This window comes from Carassius auratus, chromosome 1 (assembly GCF_003368295.1).
Source record: "Carassius auratus strain Wakin chromosome 1, ASM336829v1, whole genome shotgun sequence".
In the NCBI taxonomy this organism is placed as follows: Eukaryota; Metazoa; Chordata; class Actinopteri; order Cypriniformes; family Cyprinidae; genus Carassius; species Carassius auratus.
The window spans coordinates 17,939,690-17,955,787 of record NC_039243.1 but is presented as its reverse complement, the minus strand read 5'-3'; the positions used below and the strand labels follow the sequence as shown (position 1 = coordinate 17,955,787).

Genomic DNA, 16,098 nt, shown 5'->3' with positions numbered 1-16,098 from the left:
ACAAAGAATCTCTGCATCTGTATGATTAATAGATGTGTCAGGCTTTCTTGTGAAGTAATCTTATTCACTTTATGAACCTGCATGAACCAACACTAAGCAGAATAAAGGGAGCTGTTCAAACTTGCTATGGTTATTCTTCAGATCAGAGATATTATTCATTTAAAGTGTAATTCAAAACATGTGTATGCGTGTAAATGCATGCAACTGCAAGATCTACAAACAAACAGTAAATTGAAAGATTTCACTTTCAAAGTTGGGAAGGTTACTTTGGAAATGTAATGGATTATAGATTTACCCTATTAGTTACCCTATTTAAAATGTAATATTTCTATTACTTAATTAATGAAACTGATTACATTTGATTACTTTTCTACATTTCTAACAAATGTTTGCAAATACTAATCATTTTGAAACATTTAAAGCAGTGTTATCCTTACAGGACTCAACACTCATTACTGTCAGAACTTCATCATTTGAATTAAGATTATTATTTATTTTTAAAGTGCATCCTCCACAAAAGCACCTCTTTTACTTTGAGATCATTCTGAGGTTAAATACAGATTTAAAACCATAACTAGAAATAGTTTAATAACTATGCTACTTTTTTTTATCAAATATTTGCATAGCTATGCACAGGCATCTAATAATTAATCTTAGTTATCATGTAAACTTGTCCTATTCTAAATCCTAAACTCCTGAAACATTGGTGTCTCATATTTAAGAGCAGTCAATGCAATCTGGGAAAGAAATCAATTAAATCTGTATGTGGGTGTGGTTAAAAAAATACAGATGTAACCCCCTTTGTAATCTTTAACATGTTCATAAGTAACTGTAATTTAATTACATTTGATTGCATTTGAGTGCAGTTACATTTATTTTGCAAATAAATGACGTAATTCCATTGCAACACTGTTCACTACAGTGACTAGTCCTTTTATCAGGCCCTCCCTAACCGTTTATGTAACCGGAACCATATCCTGTAAATCAGTCATATCACTCAGACCCAGGCAGACGGGGGAGACGGTCCGGGCACTTAAAGAGAAAATAGGTTACTGGCTGAAAAACAAAAAGCATAACTCAGTTGTACTTTGTTATCGGAGGAAAACGTTTAAATAGTGTAAGTTAATGAATGTTTGACTTAATATAGTGTTTAAGTTAAAGGCTGGTAGGACAAGGACAGAGTTGTTTGGACGTTGTGGAAGTTTTTGGGATTTCTGACATTTGCCCCGGTGAGTTTTGTAGTGACTTTCTTCTGACGCATGTTTACTTAATGTATAATGAGAGAACGTTTTTTATTTACAAAGTTTTTACAAAGTGACTAACCATGTTATAATGCAACTATGCTATGTTTGCTGGTGGTCAGTGTTGTCATCTGAAATAAATGTTTCTTGCACTGCTTTGGGTCGTGCAAGGTGTTAAGTTGCTTTTAATTGCGCTGCTTTGGGGTTCATTTTGCAAACGTAATGATGATTTTGAATGAATCTTTGCAGAATTTAAGCAGAAAGGAATTAACGCTTTATTTCAAAGAACGAAATAGAATGAATCTTTTTAGCGAAGAGTATAAGATTGTATTTACTGCTATAGCATTAATCAAAATCGCAAACAATATTGCACTGTTCAAAGAACACCAAGAACAAGTGGCAATTATTATTCATTAGAGAGGAAGAGAGAAAGAGAGAAATTAACACAACATCCAAAATTAAGTTCTGTTTTGTAAAATAAATAGATCGATCCTCATTGTCACTGAAATAGCTGTTGGTGTGTATTTAACACAATTAAATAACACAAGTGTAATTAATAAAATCCCAGAAGCAGTCTGCTATCAATGGCAAAAAGTTTACTTGTATATAATTTATTTATAATAATTTTGATGTCTGTAATTTTTCTCCAAAGCAGCTCCCCACCTATCAAGTTCACAGCTAAGACAAAACCATAAACTAAAGACATGGCTTTAGCAACTAAACCTAATGCTTTACTCCCTTGGTTTTTGGCTGTGAATTCTTCCCTCATTGGGCAAGAGTAAAGTTGAAATATAACTCCAGCTCTTTAGGTAAATACCCTTTGCTCGTTTGAGAGCATGAACCCTTTCTCACACAATGTAGTATACACATGCAATACTACCAGTAAGGGGGTGAACAGCAGTACCAAAGAAGAGTAAACTATGACTTATGTTTCAACTTGACAATGATTTAGAATGTCATGATTTCAAAGCAGAAAATATTATTAAATATAAATATTTTAATTTGTTATAAATGTGGCAGAGATGGAGATAGAGGGTTTCTGACACTGTACCACAGTTGTAACGTTGAATGGTAGTTCATTAACTACACCTGCACTTGGAATTGCTCTTTTCCCTACTAAAGACTGAATGACACTTCACTCACATACTATTTAAGTGTCTTGTCGTACACTTTGAGTCTGTACTTCTTGTACTTCTCTGACTTACCTTACACTCACAAAAGGCTGATCTGGTTATGATTTTGCAGTCTACATTTTCATGGGTAAGAACGTTTCATGATATAAAATAAAATAGATCTAGGAGCAATAGCCCTTAATGTTAACCAGACTTATTTGACTGTCAAAATAAAAGTCTTTCAAGCTTTTTCTCCAAACATGACTAATTTATTTTATTGACATGAACACTCATCCATCTTCCAATTAGTGCAGCTTTCCTTTCCCAAAATTTTAATTTCAGACCACTTTGTCAAAAAAAAATTGCATTTCAGAAGCAACGTTAAAAACTTCAGTGACAGTCGTCAAATTAAATACTCTCACAAAACAATAATAGAAGATAAAACATATTCATAAAATATATGTGGCGAATGATTGATATTGATTATTATGTGGTTAATATAGAAGATAATTTACATGCTCTGCTTCAATGGATCACATTCTTGTTCCCTTACTTTACCACAGGTGCCATGAATGGACAAAGTTTTCGGTCATGCGACCAAATCTTGATAGCACTTCTGCTGATGACTGTCCCAGTTGTACAAAGCGGGAAGGTTCTTGTCTTTCCAGTGGATGGGAGTCATTGGGTCAACATGAACATTTTGGTGGAAGCACTTCATGCCAAAGGTCACAATATTACTGTCATCCGGATGTCAGACAGCTGGTACATTAAAGAATTCTCACCTCACTACACATCAGTAACGATAAATTCTCCTGGAGGATTCGATGAAGAATTCTACGAGACATTTGCATTCAGACTTATGAAAATTCTGAGGGAGGGTTCCATCTGGGCTCGTCTGAAGCTGGAGATAGAGATGTGGCAAAGTACTTTTGAGTTGATCAAAACAGAAAGTGAGATGATCAACAGTATGATGGAAGACAGGCAGCTAATGCAGTCCTTTAGGGATGCCAAGTATGATTTGCTCCTTACAGATCCACTCTTGTTTGGAGGCGTTCTTTTGGGCCACTTTCTGAAACTGCCCATTGTTTACAACATCCGTTGGACGATGTATAGTGAAGCTCATTTTGCGATAGCTCCTTCTCCACTGTCTTATGTTCCTTTTCCAATGGTGGAGTTATCAGATCGCATGAGCTTTTTTCAAAGAGTGAAGAATGTAGTGATGTACACTGTAGCTGAAGCTCAAGGTGCTTTACTCTTTGCTCCACATTATGATGCACTTTGCGAACGGTTCATCGGCCCAGGAGTGTCCTTCCTCACCTTAGTTCAGAGTGCTGATCTGTGGCTCCATAGAGTTGATTTTATTTTTGAATTCCCACGTCCCACTATGCCAAACATCGTCTACATGGGAGGCTTTCAGTGCAAGCCATCTAAGCCTCTCCCACAAGATCTGGAGGACTTTGTGCAGAGCTCTGGTGACCATGGTGTCATCATTATGTCCCTGGGAACTCTCATTGGTCAACTTCCCGATGATGTGGCTGAGGCAATTGCTGAAGCTTTTGCAGAACTTCCACAGAAGATCATCTGGAGGTACAAAGGAAAGAGACCTTCTGCACTAGGAAACAACACCTTACTGATGGACTGGATGCCTCAGAATGATCTTCTGGGTCATCCTAAAACCAGAGCCTTTGTGGCACATGGAGGTACCAATGGAATTCAAGAAGCCATTTACCATGGGGTACCAATCATTGGATTTGGGCTGATTTTTGACCAGCCTGATAATCTTGCAAAAATGAGAGTAAGGGGTGTTGCCAAGAATGTAGACTTTGCCACAGTGGATAAGGACGCCTTCCTTAAAACTGTCAAAGAGGTCCTTTACGATCCCTCTTATCGGGAAAACATGCAGAGGCTCTCAAGGCTTCACAAGGACGTCCCAGTGAAACCTCTCGACAATGCCATCTTCTGGACTGAGTTTGTTATGAGGCACAAAGGTGCCGCTCACTTGCGCTCAGAGTCTTACACAATGCCCTGGTACTCTTATCACTCTGTCGATATCATACTGCTCCTGCTTTCTGCTGTGTCACTCATAATACTGACCATATATGCAGTCATCCGATATTTCTGCTGCAGAAAATATTTTAGAAAAACAAAAAACAAACTTGAATGATTTTTTATTTATTTTTTTAATTTACATTTTTTATTTGGGTAATAAGCAACTTCAGGTTAGGTATTTTCTGTATATTAATGAACAAAAAGTCAATATGATATCCATTTCAAATTGTGATCTATAGATGTTCATTTATTGGTTTGTGCACTTGTTTTTATTTGTATGTTTTATTTGTGTTATCAAAAATGAATTGTTATGTCAGGTCTATCATGGTTTTCAATTATGTCAGCTTATGTGATATTGTATTGATATGTCCCTGTATCCCTTGAAACAGAGTGCAGGGCTGAAAATATTCCCCTAAGAAATGAGACGCCACTACTACACTGTTACACGTCATCGCCGATGTTTATCACAAACTCAGACGTGTGTTAAAAGTTACCTGCCACCGGACTAGTATTTATGTTGTCAAATCAGTGGGTATCAATAAAATATGTTGTGGTACTATTGTGTAGTCAATAACATTAGCAAATTTTTATCATATTCCTTTTTATTCCTCTTCACATGAACGCGCAAAACAAAGGGGAAGGGGAAAGGGGAGTGGTAGAATTGGGTTTGGGCATTAGTTTTAATGCCTTAGCCTTTCATTTAGGGGCGGCAGTGGCCCAGTGGTTCATGTAGGTTGTCTACAAACCGGAAGGTTGGTGGTTCAATCCCCGGCTCCACCTGACCAAGTGTCGAGGTGTTCTTGAGCAAGACACCTAACCCCAGCTGGATGGCGCCTTGAATGGCTGACACCGCAGTCAGTGAATGTGTGTGTGAATGTGAGGCAAATTGTAAAGTGCTTTGGATGGCCATGTGGTCTGTTGAAAGCGCTATATAAATTTCAAATGGAAAAAACTAAATGAATGACCCCTTACAATAGTGCTGACTTACAGTAGAACCAACCATATATATTAAATTGATTTTATTAGATATTGAAGTATATGATGTGTGTAGGCAGCCACCACTCACATATTCTTCAGAAAATGTAAAAAGAAAATATATATATTTTCTTCTACTGTTTCAAGTTCTACTGAATTTTTATACCACATCACTTGCAATTTTTACAACACAATACATACAGCACGACCAGCCTAGTTTGGTTCCCAAAAGGATAACTCTTCGTATAGTGAATCAAAACATACAGCATTTGTCCAATGTTGTAGCTTTGTAAATGAATGACTTCTATGAGTCACATACTAGCCTAATACTCTCACATAATACCGCACATTACATAAAACCAAAAGCTTATATGTCAGAAATACTAAGAGTAGCATTTTAGTGTGTGATTTCAAATTCACCAAACATGTAGTCTGATCATACTGTGATATGAAGTATTGGCTGTTATATTTAGTCAACAACACAACGATAAAATTACACAACGAATAAAAAAAAAACACTCCAAATAGTAGCCCATTAACTAGTAAATGCCCTTTGTCCCCTTGAAGACGGTTAAATGATTGTATCAGCATGCACAATAAGACCAAAAGAGATTAAATGCTTGTTGTTTTGTGACTTATGCTACATTCAAAGATGACCTGGTTATGATTTTGCATGCTACATATTCATGGACAAGAATATATTTTTTATATGAACAGAGATCACATGGAACAGTATCACTTATTACTACTACTAGACGCGTTTCCTCACGAATTAGAAAAATTTAGATTTGTATTTGACAATTGCCTTCATATTGGAGTTATGTTTTTTCTTTTTATTTATTCATTCATTCACTTATTTGCATTCATGAGAAAAATACAATCAAGCTAAAATTACAAGGGGAAAATGTACTACAGTAGTTCACTGATTTTGATCTGCATTTCTCTAATTATCTTCCAACATTTTGTCAGAAATTAAAGTGAAATCCGATTTAAAATAAATGTTTTTGTCCATCCATCCATCCGTCTATCTGTCTGTCTGTATATTTTCACTCCTGCTCAGTTAGTTGTATAATGTGCATTTTTTACAGTATGTCATACCCTTTCTTTCCCAAAAGGCATTTTTTCATCAATGGAAAACATTGTTTGAATTTCCTTACCTGACATTAAGCAGATGTTTTATTCTGAATGACATAAGCAGTGGTGACAGTTCCACTGGGACAGCCTGTTTATTATGATTATGCATTGCTCAAGAGCACAATGGTAGCAGATGTCTCCAGTTTATGATGAACAACTTTGACTTTTCTGTTAGCAGCCCAGATCAGGACATAATCTTAGATCCCCTTCCATTCCTGAGGACCCCACAGCATTGCACATTTTTTGGGCCTCCCTTTTCTTAAAGACTAAGTTTAGTTAATGCAACTCTCTGCTAATGATTTAAATCAGAATGGGTTGCATGTGTGTGACTCATCGTTGAAAACCAGGAGCAAAACATTTAAAGATAATAAACCTAAATGAGCTCTAAATATATTCCACCGAAAATGAAAAAAACAAAACTGGAAGTCTTCCTGCAGGTTACTGATATTGCAATAAGTTGCAACAGTGACTGTCTTTATAAATGAACCACTGAATCATTCAAGCGATTCATTCAAAACACTGATATATTCAAGAATGAATCAAATAACTGTTTTAATGAGTGAGTCACTGAATTATTCCCCTCAATCATTCTTTTAAAAAGCTGATTCACTCAGGAAAAAAAACACTATTGTGTATTGCTCAAAGACTCACAAATGCTTTGCAGAATTAAAAAGACTGTCAACATTTAGTTTGAAATATAAGTTACTCAGTTCTAATTTCTCACTTATTGAACTGTTATATAAAAGTATCATCCCATTCGCAATCATGCTGTTTTGAGAATATCCAACGCTATCTCACAACCAATTCGTACGTATTTTACGAGGTGGCTTATTCGTACAAATTTGTACGATCTCACTCGTACGATTTTATATGACCCCAGTGACGGTTAGGTTTAGGGGTGGGGTTAGGTGTAGGTCATTCGTACAAATTCATAAGAATTGTGCAAATCGTAAAATCCGTACGATTTGGCGACAATCGTATGAATTTGTACGAGTGTGGTCGTACGAATTCGTACGAATAAGCCACCTTGTGAAAAATGTACGAATTGCCGTGAGATCGGGTTGGAATATCAGAACGTGGGCACCAGGCAGGTAAAAGTCACTAAAGCAAAGGTTCTCTCCTCTAAGTAATGGAACACCAAACGCACAATGTTCATGCGGTGAGCCAGATAGATTTCGCCTGGTCTTTTAGAGGAAGGGTTGTTGGTAGTTTTACAGACTGTTTGAACATTTCCTGAGTTCACGCTTTACAAAACAAACAGCAGAACTTTCTGCTACTTTAATAATTTAATATGCTGCCAAATTGCTAGAAATTTAAGCGTAATTGAAAGCTTTTATCTAAGCAGATATTTTTTTAAAAATCTTCTTTTTCTGACCCGATTATACCGTTTAAGGATTTTAAAGAATATCCGTGTAATACTATAAGTGTATGTGCAAGCATAATTTTCATGTGCCATTTTTTTTTATTAATATTAAGGATTGTTTGGCATCATCCCCATTATCCTTTTCATAGCCAACATGCAGGTTATTTCTTACAAACATTAGAGAGGAAATGACAATGTCTGACGTGATGACACATGATTGAAATGAGTTATTTTATGAGTTACTTTTGAGCACACCTTGTTATATGCAGTATTTAGCATTCTAATTTAATGATAATATTGCCAAAATACTAAAGCACTCCAGAACACAATAAAGCAAGATAACAAAAACCTTTTCATCATTTATCCAGGTTACCATGACAGCCCGAGGGAAGCAGCTTCTTTTCGGTGTGTGTGTGTGTGTGTGTTGTGTGGGTATCTCAATGTCCTTCAAAAGGTGCTCTGTCCACTTAAATAGGACAAACTTCCTTCCTTTCTCTCTCTCTCTCTCTCTCTCTCTCTCCTTGAAGGGCAGCACTTTCACCCAATTAGTCATTCTAAAAAATGAGGATGTGAGATGTGTGAAAACTGGGCTAAAAACTCCCGACACATTAAAGTTTTTGAACAGAAACAGAACAGCTGCATGTTATGAAATGCTGCCCCCCAAAGGATGGTGTGCATTTGTTTAAGTAAAGTCCTAGAGTTGATTTTGCATATGTGTGTATGATACAATAGAGTAGCATATCCTTTTTAAAATTAGTGTCTAACAAAATATGGATACACAGCCTAGCAGGGAATTCGATGAATAAGTACACTGAAGCACCGAACTACAGCTGTTCCCCATCCCCCTCAGATTAAACCATGACACACATGCATGCAGGATGCTGGAGATGTCCTTCAGTCGTTCGTCATGCTTTTCAGACAAAATCAAGAGGGACAGTCGACCACAGTAAACATATAAAATGGGATGTAATATCAATACACAAAGTTGTGTTTCTAGAGAAAACAACAGTTCACTAAAACATAATGGATTTATTGTTTACTTAAGTCACTGAATGTATTGCATTTAATCACATATATCAATGATGTAAGATAATTCAAAGATAGTATGTTATTGTGTTAAACAAATCATGAAAAGACAATTAAAAAAGCCGGTTTAGAATCAGTATATCAAATCCAGGGTTATTTTAGTTAACTAACTATAAATGCTAACCTAAATAAAATATTTAAAAAATATTGTAATAATATAACTAATACTAAAGATGAAATAAAAATGAAAAAACTATAAACAAAAAGCTATAAAAATGATAAGAACACAAGAAATGGATTAAAACTGTGTCTTGATACTTTTTGTTTGTTCATGAACTCAGGGGTGTAGAAGAACATCGATGGCTTTCTGCATGTAACAAACACACGTATGGTATGCATTACACATCTCACTGCCCTCACCATCAACTTCGGTCCCATTTACATCTCATTAATTATTCAGAAAAGCTTCATAAATATGCAAACTCATTTCTTCCTCTGACTCATTTGCTGTATGCCATCTGGCCATTAAGCAACTTCTAAACAGTTCATTTAGAGAGCCATCCACGCACACACAGGCAGACAGGTATCTTCCTGCATCCTATTTACATACACAAACCACATAGACTTGCTGATCTAGCTAAAGAGAAGACCACCAAGGTCAAGGTTTCTCTTCCTTTATTCCCATCAGCTCTCTTATCCTATCTTACCTTTCACTACACATTTCACATATTTAAGGAGTTACTCACTCCGTTTCAACACTACAATCACATCTCTTTTTCTCAGGATATGTTTGTAATAGTGTTAGAAGTGTGGTAGTATGCTATTTCTGCAGTGTACAGTATGTGTGCTGTGCATGCTATCATGAACTACTTATGCCAAAATATGCAGCATGCACAGAGTACTGTATCCCACATTGCAGTGCACTTGACTATACCTTCCATTTACAAATAAAATTGTAGTTTAGCGAATGAACCGGTTATGATATTAGCTGATATTTTTTACATTTGCATCTCGACTCATTTCACAAAACTGGATTAAAAATGCAAAGTAAAGGTGATAACTGGATGGCAATTGGGGGATTAAAGGAATAATTCAGCCAAAAATGAAAAATTGCTCTAAATGTCCTCACCCTCAGGCCATCTGATGTAGATGAGTTTGTTTCTTCATTGTAACAGATTTGGAGTGATTTAACATCACCAATGGATCCCCTGCAGTGAATGGGTGCCGTCAGAATAAGAATCTAAACAGCTGATATAAACATCACAGTAATGTAGTATAATGAGGTTGTGTGAAAGTGTTGCATACTAGTGTTTGTTATTGCAAATTATAATTTAAATTTGGAGGCAGTATGCAGTGAATACTGAGCAGAACTGTTAACTCTCCACACACACACTCATACTGCCTCAGTACTATACTAGCAATGATAATCTCCTATTGCATGCGTGTCTGTGATTTTGTAAACTTTAATATGTGTAAAATATACATTCTACGACAGGAATAGATAAAAGCAGATTATGGATTTAAATATTGCATACTGAAACATTACACAATCAAACATATTTGTGAGCATTTGGGGGAAGTCGTGGCCAAGTGGTTAGAGAGTTTGACTCCTAACCCTAGGGTTGTGGGTTCGAATCTCGGGCCGGCAATACCACAACTTAGGTGCCCTTAAGCAAGGCATCGTACCCCCAACTTCTCCCCAGGTGCTGCAGCATAAATGGCTGCCCACTGCTCCGGGTGTGTATGTGTGTGTGTGTGTGTGTTCACTGCTCTGTGTGTGTGCGCACTTTGGATGGGTTAAATGCAGAGCATGAATTCTGAGTATGGGTCACCATACTTGGCTGAATGTCACTTCACTTTCACTTTCATTTGGACAATTTAGATCCTGGGGCTTGGCCACAGCATCTGACATGCCCTCTGTCTATCTAAACACCTGTCCATTTACCACTTGCCCACCTTTCCCACTTTCACTCACATGAATACACAATTTTTCATGACTCCAAAGGTGAACCGCACACACACACACACACACACACCTGGTCTCCATCTGTTGTCTCTGCGCTGAAGGCTCTGCTCTTATTGGCAAGTACAGAACTGGCTAGAGGTCACAGGATGGTGCTCCTTAATTACATATCTCATTCCATTATGACCTAAATAAAAGAAGCAGAAATCAGAAGTGTGTGTGAGTGAAGTGAAGAATCTGTCAGTGTACTGTATATAACACATTCCGAATGTGAGGTTCTCAAAATCACCAGGGTGCACTACAATGTCATTTTTAAAGAGGTCATATGACTTTGCTAACAAGAACATTATGTTGTGTATTTGATGTAATGCAATGTGTTAATGTGGTTTACGGTTCAAAAAGCGTTCTGAAAAGCAAGGTGTACACTGATTGGCCAGCTATCCAGTGCATTGTAATTGGTGGAATACCTCAAGCATGTGATGAAAATGTTAGGCCCCTTACCATACTGTGATCCTGTCTCCCGGCACGACAAGACAAAGCCAATAAACCCCATTACAAACAAGGCATTTGTTGCATCCAGTGGGGACATAATTACTGATTAAATGACTTATACTGTCTTTTTAAGAGTTGCGTATCACGCTGCATAACTTTAGGGATCTTATCTACAGCTTGTAACACTTCAAAGAGAATGGAAAACTTGAAATTGCATCATATGACCCCTTTAAGTCAACTGTGTATGTCAATTTGTTCAATAACAGAACTAGTTAATTTGAACTAACAATAAAAATTTGTTTTAAAAATGAATCTTAGTTAATGTTAATTTCAGCATTTACTTTCATTTGTATCTGTTACTATTATTAAGTGGATACAAACAAATATGAACTTACAATTAACATTTTTATTTTTATCAATTAACATTAACAAAGATCAATACATACTGTATTTCTCATTATTGGTTAATGTTAGTTAATGCATTAACTATTCTTAAGGGCCCTATAAAGTGTTTTTGTGCCTCTAATAAAATATCTAAATGTTTAAAGGAGACTTTAATATTACCTTGCTTAGAAATCAAACTGATATCTTTCACATGTCCATTAACTGTATTGTATGTGCCAAGAAGATTGTATATACTACTAGTTTTCATCCCACCTGTTTCACTCTTCTTATTTTTATGACATATCTTTCTATTATTCTTTCTCACCATCTGTTATTGATCAAACAATTAGTTGGTTTATACACTTTTTATGTCGAAATGTGTGTCTTAAAAGAAAACGATTTAAAAGGAGTGTAATGTCAGCGGTCCCTGATAGCATGCTGGTTCAATAAAATGCAAAAATGGTAAATAAAAGATGAAAAATATGACAGTCAAAGGAAGCTGTGTCACGCTGGGGAAACTATTCGATCTGTGCTCAAACTGAGATGAGAAATTCTTGAATATTTTGCCAGTTGTAATAGCTCACTCCCACAGTTTCATTAAAGCAGTTCTTACCACGCTTTGTCACCGCAGGTACCTCAGATAAGCGTGTTTCTCTAGCACTACTGACTGTTAAAGGGTCTTGCCTGGTGATGACTGCCAAGAGGTCAATGCTGTTTATGACTCAAAAACATGGTTATTGTAATTATAGTTCTTACATTATTCGAATAATCATGTGAATGAGTTAACCTATAGCATACTTCCTTGTTTTATGGTCATATTTGTTTTTTCTTTTGTTTTCATAATATGTGGCATTAAAGCAGCAGTTGTTGTTAGGTAATGACTATGTAGATATCGTTGCTCACCTCAGTTTTTTACTTTGGTTTTTGAATCTTAGGATTTTTTCCAAAGCACCAATACAGAACGCCATCCACTGTGAAAGTTCCAAAGATTTAAGACATTTGTGTTCATATCAGCAACAAATCATACCATAGACAAGTTTCTAAAGCGGGCTCAGTTCGATTAGCATTTGTGCATCCGAGCTTCAAAAACAGCATTCACCTTACCACAAACTGAAATGAACTGAACTTGTCATCAAACAAACTCAAGTGCCCACTTTCCAGCAAAAGTGCTAGAGTGAAAGCTTTCCTGGATTGATACCCCCCTAATTTTTTAGATAAGAGTAGCATCTATATTTGTCACTTGAATATGCAAGGTTTCCACTGTCATTCGCTTCAACTTATTTTAGTACAAAAATAGTTCTTTATCCTGCTTGATATCGCAAATTGGTATTATTAATCATATCATTCTTCTGTATTATCATAATAATAAACAGTAGCTTTTCTTTTTACTGCACTTTGTTATTGTTGTAATCATGTACAGTGGGTATAGAAAATAATCTTCCCCCTTTAAAATAATCACTTTTTTTTTTGCTTTGCATCCTGAAATGAAGACGCACACAATTTTTGTCTTATCCAGCTTTATTTACTCAGTGCAGCTTATCACATCTGAAAAAGGATAAACCCTTGCTAAAAGTGACTTGTAAACTTAATCAGATATAGGTAATCACATTCTCAATGGCACAGAAAACCATTTGACTTTTAGCTGTGATCAGTTGTGGACATTTCAATTAGCTCAACATGAAAAGAGCTTTTCTGGAACATTTCAGTCCTTGGTAGTGCAACTGAAGCAAACAATCAAATATGGGTTGCAAGGCACTGTCAAAAGATCTGTGGTATAAAGTTGTGGACAGGCACAAGTCGGGAGATGGATACAAAAAATTCAAAGGCTTTATCAATGTTTAGAAGTCTATTATTAAGAAGTGGAAGGTATATATACCTAGATCGGGACATCACTCCAAACTGGATGAAAGATCCAGGAATAAACCGGTCAGAGAGGCGACCAAGAGGCCTACAGCAGCTCTGAAGCAGTTGCAGGAATTTATGACAAAGAGTGGTCATTACAAATTCTCCACAAATGTGTCTTGTATGGCAGAACTGCAAGAACAAATCTACTCCTCAAGACAGGCCATATGCAGTCATGACTGAGCTTTGCCAAAATACACTGTGAAGATTCTGAGGCAGATGAGGCTAAAATTTTATTATCTGGCCTCAACACCAAAAAATATGTCTGGTGAAAATCCAATCCAGCTCACCTTCCAAAATAACAGCATTCGTACAGTAAAGCATGAGGTTATATGCTATTATAGGGGTGTTTCTCTGCAGCAGAGACTAGGGTTGCCACTAGGGCTGTGCGATTAATCAAAATAGAAAGAATATCGCATGATTTTCCGTGGCCCCGGCCTCCCGCAGTATGTTAACTGAACCAATCAGGATGCAGAGCACCTAAGTGGAGCGCGAGAACAGTGCAGACTGGGCATATGCCTAACTCCAGGTTCACACACTGTCTGTGATGCATAGCCTTTTTTTTCCGAACTTATGTTAACGGGTCAGAACGTTCACACTGCACGTAGTTAAAAGATGAGAATAGAAAAGGTTATAAATAGAAAGGTGCCAAAAGATTTAATATGATCTAAGCACGCGCATCTGGTTTTGTTAACAGAGCAAAGAAAATCTGCATAATTTAAATGTGCTTTCGCCTTACAATAATGCGCTCTTGTTGCTGCTTCTGAACCACATAACTTACTGTATACGCACTGCAGACGGAGTACGTGTGAACCTTGGGCAATAAATATATTGGGCAAAACATATAACACCTGAGGCACCGCTACAGTAAATAAATAAATCCCTGAACAAAGGGTTTTATTTTATTTTTTTATTATTATTTTTTGCCATATGTCTATAGACATTTTGTTTGACATCTTTACTTAGTGATTATTTTGACTTATGTCTGTTCTAGAGACATGTTACAACTTTTTGCTAAAGCTCTCATTGGTTTTCTTTTGGAAATATGTTTGAAAAATGTATTCTGAATGCATTTATGACTGTAAAGCATGTCTGTGCGTGTCAAAATCGTGATTAAAATCAAAATCGCAAAATTGATCAAAAAATCGTGATAGGTTTTTTGTCCATATCGCACAGCCCTAGTTGCCACCTTCACCAAGCCGATATAAGGGACACCCATTTATGACAATCCCACTTCTTCCCTTATATTGAAATCCTCTGACATGACACAGAGGGCCGTCGCTTGTGGGGTGAAAGGTGGTGACAATTATAGGGGCCCACGCCTGAGGGGGACCTCCATGGCCATCTCAACTTAAAAGATGCTCAGTGCCAGGTTTTTCCGATAACGATTGATCTTAGCGCATCAGAGCATTTTCTACGAGTAATTTTATGAATGTTCATTATATGTTATATCCCAAAAAAGCACTTAACACAGTTGCACATAGCCGTGCTAAGTGCTGCTTAGGAGTCACTATCCGTTTGTCAAGTGCTAAAATGTCATGAAATGTTAAATAACTTTCTATCAAAGTTATCTGACATTATCAAGATTAATTTGTTAAATCTTCTTGTCATATTTTGTTACCATTATCTAAAGTATAGCAAATAAACTATTATGATAATGTGAAAAATGTCGAAGGTGTTTGAATTAATTTAGTTTTGACTGTATATTTAATTTTTACATTGAAAACTATGCAGTGATATTTTACATTTGATTATTCGGGTTTCTTTTTAAAACTCAACTGATCCAATACTGGGAATGTAAAAGGTACAAGAAATTAAAATGTTAAAAATATATTTATAAAATACTTGAAAGCTTTTCTTTTCTTTTCTTAATTCATTAGTTATTTCTCTGATTTAAGTTTCTTTTTTTTCATTTAATTTCCTTGATGCTACTATTATTGTAATAGTAGTGCAATGTCTAAACTCTCTATAAATATTTCTGTATTCTTTAAAAGTGTTTTTGTTCTGCAATAAAAAGTGCTAGTGTGAAAGTAGCCTCAGGTGTTGAAGTACAATCAGAGAGTATAATTATATACATAACCAGTGTTGGCAATGGCAGTACTTTTTCCAGTATTCAGCAGAAGCTCAGTTTTTTACTATTATGTGACAAAATGCTAGCTGTATTTTTGTGATTCTGTTTGGTGATGCTAGTGGAACAGAAATGAACTTTTATTATTTTGAATGCCTGAACAATAAAACAATTGTATGTATTTTATTGACTCATGATTTCATTGAACCTTTGAAAATATTGCAGTTTGTTCACATCCTGCTCAGAGACTGGCTGTGATGTTCTAAAAAATGCATGTGTTGCCTGCAATGAATTTAAATCACAAAACACATTTTATTTGGATATATTTTTCTGTCTCAGAGCCAGGATTCTTTTAAACTCACACACACGCAGGTGTGTGTCACATGAAA

The 16,098-nt window shown here is 36.2% G+C and overlaps 2 protein-coding genes across 4 annotated transcripts in view; one reads left to right on the top strand and one right to left on the bottom strand.

Moving 5' to 3' along the window:
- The window catches only part of LOC113094812 (protein ELFN1-like), a 67,108-nt gene that overhangs the window by 29,468 nt on the left and 21,542 nt on the right, over positions 1 to 16,098 (bottom strand). The window contains exon 1 of one of the 2 annotated variants that reach the window (XM_026260527.1): positions 10,937 to 11,508. The exons of the other annotated variant lie outside the window; for it this stretch is intronic. The gene's annotated coding sequence lies outside the window, so the exon portion shown is untranslated. Of the gene's footprint in view, positions 1 to 10,936; positions 11,509 to 16,098 lie in introns of those variants that run through there. 2 annotated transcript variants of the gene reach the window in all.
- LOC113094984 (UDP-glucuronosyltransferase 2C1-like) lies at positions 984 to 4,958 on the top strand. 2 transcript variants are annotated; one of them, XM_026260674.1, is made up of 2 exons: positions 984 to 1,229; positions 2,917 to 4,958. In XM_026260674.1, exon 2 carries the CDS (start codon positions 2,922 to 2,924, stop codon positions 4,515 to 4,517), a length of 1,596 nt encoding a protein of 531 aa, XP_026116459.1. In that variant the 5' UTR covers positions 984 to 1,229; positions 2,917 to 2,921; the 3' UTR covers positions 4,518 to 4,958. The 2 variants fall into 2 exon arrangements, with proteins under 2 accessions (XP_026116459.1, XP_026116394.1); XM_026260609.1 differs by lacking the exon at positions 984 to 1,229 and adding an exon at positions 2,289 to 2,501.